General features: G+C 44.8%; 1 protein-coding gene across 4 annotated transcripts; it reads right to left on the bottom strand.

Moving 5' to 3' along the window:
* Positions 1–560: 560 nt before the first annotated feature.
* LOC133895775 (rhamnogalacturonate lyase B-like) lies at positions 561–7297 on the bottom strand. 4 transcript variants are annotated; one of them, XM_062336280.1, is made up of 16 exons: positions 6825–7293; positions 5521–5617; positions 4010–4131; positions 3669–3722; positions 3466–3585; positions 3242–3361; positions 3020–3161; positions 2747–2917; positions 2478–2633; positions 2183–2289; positions 1964–2054; positions 1719–1860; positions 1477–1633; positions 1274–1390; positions 1059–1185; positions 568–944 (listed from the first exon to the last, which is right to left on the bottom strand). In XM_062336280.1, the coding sequence occupies exons 2-16, from the start codon at positions 5587–5589 to the stop codon at positions 705–707; spliced, it is 1935 nt and encodes a 644-aa protein (XP_062192264.1). In that variant the 5' UTR covers positions 5590–5617; positions 6825–7293; the 3' UTR covers positions 568–704. The 4 variants fall into 4 exon arrangements, with proteins under 4 accessions (XP_062192262.1, XP_062192261.1, XP_062192265.1 ...); XM_062336278.1 differs by having other exon boundaries at positions 561–1185; positions 2747–2827; positions 6825–7297; XM_062336277.1 differs by having other exon boundaries at positions 564–1185; positions 6825–7295.

The following is a 7297-nucleotide window of genomic DNA, read 5'->3' as shown; positions in this document are numbered from 1 at the left end:
TGCTTGTGCCCGGTGCCATCGTCATCCATCTCGTGCGTGCGTTTAGGTGTTGGGCCATCGGGATGTCATTGCACATTTGGAAAATTGGGGATTGACCGATTGGATGTTGGCCATCCACTATTAGGCGCTAACGATTAGCCCGTTGGGCTTGGGCCGTTGCGTGTGGCCGCGTTGGACTTGGCTGCTTGGGCCACTGGGAGCTGTGCTTATTGTAGTGAGAAAAAGGCAAATGTCTAGGGAACTAAGGAAAATATTATTAGTGCAACTAACTCAGTACCAGCTGGTGCTGCCTAAGCCTTTCGGCACATCCTCAATTATTATATGCCTCACCGAGTCATCTGGCACGTCCTCAACTATTGCATGTGTGCTTCACCGACTCATCATGCATATCCTCAACTGACTACATGATCACGCTCACCATTTCACCAAGTCTCCAGGCATTTACTTCTACCGTAAGACGCGTCGTAACTGCTACATGCAATGGATCACTAACAAAACTCGCTAGGTTTGATTGTAGCATATAAATACATATACTGCTCTCATCAATAATTAATACACTTGGTGATAATTCCTCAAACAAATTTGATATGTATTTATTTATTTACAATTTTTTTTGAGTGTATATATATATACACCCATGCCCTTACTTGTGCCCGCCCATGATTGCACGGACCATTCAGCTAGTTGTTGTATAATACAGTACATTAGCAGCCACACGGTCCCTCCAAACGCAAGTAGTCATACATCAACCCCTGAAACGGGCTCGTGCTCCTGGCCTGCTTCAGGTAGATGGTGTTCAGACCTTGGACAAGCCAGGCACTACCCACATCAATGTTGAACAGCCAGTAGAGCCCATGGATCCCGTGCCTCGCTATCGCGTTGTCCCTGCCGATCAGCCCGGTGGTGAAGTGAGGAACACCCTTGTCCTGATCGTTGAAGAAAACCTGCGCAAGAACATTGATCATGCAGGAGCTATTTCCAGTGATGACATTTGACAAGAAAAAACTGGGATGCAGATAGGAAAAGGCAAGATCTTTTTTTCTTTCTTTCGAAAGAACCTGTAACTCGGCAAGCGTAGAAGACGCGAGTGCCACTCTGAACTTGTAGGTGCTATTAGGACTGACACTGTCAAGATTGAACTTGATCTGCCATGTGGTTGGTTGGTAAGTGTTTTGATCAGTTCTTCTGCAGTGGGGGTAATTACATATGTTAGAGAAGCAATTCATGTAGCTCTCCACAAACAGTTTTATCTGAAAGAAATAAGAAATATCACCTGTTTACTTGAGCATAGAACCAATCAGTGCTATAGTCGCTTTGGTCGATCGTGTATACCAGATCACCGTCTGGGTATAGTTCTGCATATCGTTCCCAAAGTCCATATTGCCTAAATCTGCAATGACCGGTGAGAATTGAGAAGACTATAGGACGAGAAACGATGATTGGTAGATGCTTTAAACTGAGCCATTTTCAGTTCACCTATCAGGATGGTCGATGTACAATCTATTGACATAGTTGGGGTTAGGGTCTGGAACATAAAACTCAGCAGCGGAGCGGTCAGGTACTCCAATCTCCCAAATTGTCGGACCGTCTCTTGGCGGTTCATAAACAAGGTCACCAAGATAAATATCATCCCCTGCATATCGGTATTGAATACCAAGGTTCACGACACCACAAAAAGTTGCAAGAGGAATGTATGCCAGCCAAGTTAAGATGCTTACCTGAAGCTATGGTTAGTGTAGCATCTAATTTGTAGTCCCCTATAAAACCCGGAACCCACGCATACAGGTTGTAGTTCCCAGTTACGATGTTCCTGATGTAGAAGCTCCCATCTACATCTGCTCTACACCAGAATTGGTATCCCTGTGGAAATGCAGCGTGTGAGAATAAACTGCATAGCCTAAAGAATACAATGCAACTCATTCTGTGAACAGAAACAGGGAATGTACATGGCAGGCTAACCAACCTTGCACTCTCTTTGCCAGGATCCAGCTTCTCCTGGTAGGGCCAAGCCTACATAGGCTCCTGAGGCATAAAGGTCCTGATCATCTATATACCTAAATGACGTGATGGTTAGTAAGAGATGTAATGGAATTTAACTGCATATCAGGGGTATGTGAAAATTCCTAAGCTACTATAATCTTAAACTAGTTGCTGAAAACTGCGAAGTGGCAGTACTCCATACCTGTCTCGAACTAGTAATCTGCCAGAGACGCAACCTCTTTGCTCAGTCTTCTGAAAATCCTCTGAAAGTGCAAAAACATATGGCCAGCTTTCTTTCTCAATCATCATCTGGTTACACAAGGGAAATCATAAAGAAAAGCAAGTACCAAAGTTACTTCCACAGTTCTGTAGTACTCATAAGATGCAGAAAAGATAACCAGCCAGTAGCCACTCCCCCGTAACTGAGAATCGGAGAGTTTTCCCATCCAATATATTTGTATATCCTTAAGCACTTATGTAGTCTGAATTGTTATCACCTGAACTTTTGCATCCTCCCATAGCATAGTTGGGTCACTTCCGTCCCAACTGGAATTAAGATACATGAAGACCGGTCCGTGGACTTTTTTCCAATATTCTCCATCCGTGAACTTGGGCGAAAGGTCACCCCCGGCATAATGTGCACTAAGAAACATCTGTAATCGGATGAAATAAAGCATTCAGAAGAACTAATTGCATGTCATCAAATAATCTGAGCTCAGTTTCAGTCACTTTGTGGATTTCAGGTCATCACAATGCCTGAACTTACAGCTAGCATAGTGGGGCCAACATGAGAGGTCAAATTCTGCTTCAGGGGTCCTCCTGTTCGGGACTCGTCGCTCGGAGTTATCTGCCAAAAGCCGATTGGAGGATCAAACGATACCCATCCATGGACATTGTTGTACTGGTCTTCGCACGAGTACTGGTATTTGTCGTCGACCTTGACAGACATTGTATATCACCAATGTTCAGATTCAGCATGAAATCAGATCTTTACCATGGCTAACCAACATTAGTTATCTTTGTCAGGCCGTCAGCTTACCTCCCCTCTGAGGTCAGGATTGATTGGATCCACAAGGAGGACAGCCTCAGGGTATGCTAATTGCTGGCCTCGGGGCGGCAATCGGTCATCAGGCATCGGCATAATTCTCTGCCTGTTGTCAGCCAGTGCCATGTAGTGGAACCTGCAATGGCACCGAAAGCATAGATTCAGTGCACAGCAAATTTCAGCTAACTGCGAAAAACATCAGATAACTAGGCCTACTTGTCTTTCCGAAGCTTGAAAGCCACCCTTGTCTCTTCCAGCCCAAAATCAGGCCACCCTTCTTTATGCTCATAGATTCCGTAGGTGTAGAATCCTGAGGAACCCCGGAGGATGATGAACCTGTAGAGAAATATTTTGCTCTGTTAAACATGTTCTCTTTCTTTTTCTCTCAATGCAATGAGCTGATGAGAAGAGCTAAATTGTTATGTTTGTACATGAGCCACCTCTTATCAATGTTCAAGGGGACAGCTTTGCCTTCAAGGGAAGGATCCCATGTTCTTGTGAAGGAGACCTCAGCCTGGCTTTCGTCGTGGTATATGATGCGGAACTCTGTGCCTTTGATCCTGCACAAGAATGTTCCATTTCAGGGCTTTCTCTTCACATGGAGGCAGTAATGAAGTATGAATTGTGAATTAAGATATCTTACACATCAAAGATTCCAGTTCTCTCTCCCGGTGGATTCCAAACGATGTCCCAATACCTGACAGAGGGCATTCAGTATCACACTAACATTACTGTTCACACCTCAGTTCCAGCATCCATGTGCATGTAAAGTAAAATCAATATGGTTTTTGATTATCACTTCAGTCACAATGCAAAAAAAAAAAAAAAAAAAAAAAAGCTGGTAGCTGCAGAGTTAACAAATTAACTGAAGAACAAGTGCACATTTGTAATTGTGCCAAAACCACCCAAGAGCACTGATTTCTTGCTCTTGACGAAACATAGCAAAAGATAAGAAGAATAAAGCACTAGTAAAAAAATCGATACCCTCTGTTGTCTTCCTTGTTTCCTATCTCCATGAGATTATCCACACCGTTGTACCGCACGCCGGTCACACTCCCGTCCGGATTCGACAGCGTCAGCTCGAAGATGCCATTGTTTATCTCAACCTGCGCATGCATGTAACGTTACACCCACGGATTAAAATTTCTGTGAAATTTCGTGAGTTTTAGAGGGGAAAGAAATATCTAATTTCAGAATTTGTTTTATTAACATGTAGGACCCACATAGCACGAAAAATAATCAAAATTTCGACAAAATTTCTCAAATGTCGGTCTTTTTGCCGGTGAATGAAAAATTGTAAAAGGAAATTGAAATCCTGTTACACCCACATTCACACGGATAAGGCAATCACGAAGTAACCCCCAAGCTACAGAATAATAAATTAATAAGATAATTGTAAAGATATCATTACTCCTGGTATTATTACAAGCTTACTATTAAAAAATTACAAAAAATACTATTAAAACTACTATTCGAGTGATATCCTTATAAAAAATAAAAGACAGGAAGGTATTTGTAAATGCCCTAAATTAATTGGTTGATGCAGGCCGGTTGGCTGGCAGTAAGAGCACTTACGTATCGGTCGCTGACCTTGACCTTGACGCCGGCCGGCGGTCCCATGCAGCACGGCACGAGGTCCCTGCAGCTCAGCTAGGCACGAGAGGCGAGCCACGAAACCAGCACCGTGCAAGTGTGTGCGTATATATAGGAAGTGGCTGGCTGAAAGGTAGCAGTAATGGCCGGCGTCGCCCATGGATGCATGTGAGGTGTAGTGGTACCGGTAGTAGCAGTAGTACCCAAGTTTCCCCATGGGATGATGGACAGATCAATCAATCACTTGGCCGTCTTCCGGAAACTAGTTGCTGCTCGCTGCAGTCGGGGAGAGGATGCGATGTGGCGCTGCTTAGATGGGCGGTTGTCCCTTGGTTTGGAAAGCAAGCAAACGTGCGTGGAGTTGAGTCGAAGCCAAGGAGAAGAGGAGAAGGGCGGCAATGGCGGTCTCGTCCGCGTCTTTAATTTGTGGTGGTTGGCCGGTCGGTACACTAGTGACTGAGTGGAGAAGATGAAGTGGCTGACTGGCTACAGCAGAAGAGTATTTCCATCCACTTCGCCTTCTCTTATTCTCGGACATAGCTCTAAACAACTTAATGTTAACAAAGTCACGGTCAACATAAAGTTATCATATTCTAAAAGAACACACAATAGAAATAGAATTCTGAGCGAAAACGAAAATACAATGCATGCCCATGCAAACCCATTCTACTATACACAGTGTGTCAAGTTTTAACTTAATGAGCCTATGTCAAATTTTAATAGCAATTATCCTAAATTAACCACTAACTACTTACCAAGGATGCCATTTTTTATCTCAACCTGCGCATGCACGTCACACACAGATCAACACATCTCGACATCCACATGTCTCAAAAGGATCGGTCAAGCAATCCTGTTACATTCAATCAACAGTTGATGCAGGCTGGCAGAAGAGCACTCACATATCGGTCGCTGACCTTGACCTTGACGCCGGCGGTGGCATCAACGCCGGCCGCCCGCGGAGGTCCCATGCAGCACGGCAAAAGGTTCTTGCAGCAGCTTCAGGCAGACAGGCGCATGCATGAGAGGTGAGCCACGAAACCCAGCATCGTGCAAGCCTGTGTGTGTATATATAGAAAATGCATACTGCTAGCTGAAAGGCAGCAGTAATGGCGTTGCCGAATTGCATGTGATTAGCAGCAGGAGCAGTAGTAGTACACTTGTGAGGGACTTGCTGTAAGCTGCGGGAATGGAATGGAGTGGAGAAGATGGAAGTGGCTGAGTGATTGCTACAGCGAAAGACGTATTTTCTTTCTATCAAGGGAAAACAAAGCTAGATACATAGTAAGCTGTTGGATTATCAATAAAAAAAGGGAATCTTGGATTTTCCTGAATAGAAAGCTGTTGGATTTTCTTGTAAAGTAGCTTCCTCTGCTAGGAATTGCAAGGGATGTTATCAACATGAAGCGGTACTTATTTGTGGGATTACAAAATTACATTGTTGAAACTGAACAATCTTTTAGAAATGGGACATTCGTGAATCATGTTTTTCCTGCAAAATTTCTACTAGCCTCCAAAGGAATTTCAGCCGTCAAAGGATATTTGAGTGTAGTCGTCACAAGCAAATAGCCAGAACTAGTGCGTTACCACTTTTTCTGATCGAACCACACTACGCCAGTCGTCCAGATCCCGACTGGAGGAAGAAAATTCTAATTTGTATCATCTTTTTCTAATTCAACAGCTGACACATGCAATTGAGAGAAAAGTGGGGGGGGGGGGGGGGGGAGGCATGGACATGTGGAAGCCGCGTGTTGCCACCACCGGACTTTGCACTTGCACCGGAAAGGCCGAAGACTTGGGAGCCCAAGCTGCAAAGAGGCAGGAGTTGGGGAAAGTGTTTGTGTTGGCGTCTTCTCTGTGGAACTGGAAATGGGCGGACGGACTGCTGGAGAACCAACTGTGATCATGCGATCCATGGATTCCTGACCTAGCATAGCTAGCTTCTCACGTCCCCTGCTGCTGTGGACTGTGGTAAGCGAAGCAGGCCATCTGACATGCTCACGGGCTGCTGTGGACTCGCGCTACTGTCGCCTAGCCAAGAATCGCCTATGGCGCTGATGCAAACAAGATTCTAGACAGAGCGAAAGCTTATAAAGAGAAAGAAATAGATTGCAGCGGCTGATGCAAACAAGATGCAAGGACAGAAGGCGAGCAAGGATCTTGGAAATTACAAGTTGCATGGAGGATCACAAGAGCATACGAGTACCTTGGCGTTTACAGAGCCTGGAAAGGGGAAGACAGTCTCTCGCGAACGCGGTCTCACCAGCAGAAAAGCCTGAAACTAGTGGGCAGAGAGTGGGAAACCGACCCACAAGGTCTTCTTTGAGGCAGTAGACCATGCAACTTACTTTGACTATAGTAAGGACAAAAACAAAAACAAAAAACTGTTAGATTAAACTGAACTTTAATTTTAAGACGAAGAACAGAACAGGGGGTTAGGCTCTTGGAATATGGGAGAAGGAGCAGCCCCGTCGTTTGGCCGGTTACTGACGGAGTCGTCCATGGAAGTAGAAGCTACATGTGCCTCGATTCAATGCCAAGAGATGTTGGCAACAACCGCCTGCGAATAGCAAGACAGGCGCAGGAAAGATCTGTCCTGCACTTGATTGTGCTACTAAAATGACCAAGTACAATTCAACATGAACTTTTATCGAGTTAGGTAGGCAATTGGATCGATAG

Source organism: Phragmites australis, chromosome 16 (genome assembly GCF_958298935.1).
Source record: "Phragmites australis chromosome 16, lpPhrAust1.1, whole genome shotgun sequence".
Taxonomy (NCBI): domain Eukaryota; kingdom Viridiplantae; phylum Streptophyta; class Magnoliopsida; order Poales; family Poaceae; genus Phragmites; species Phragmites australis.
Note: the sequence above shows the minus strand (reverse complement) of the source record. Positions and strands in the feature narration are given on the sequence as shown.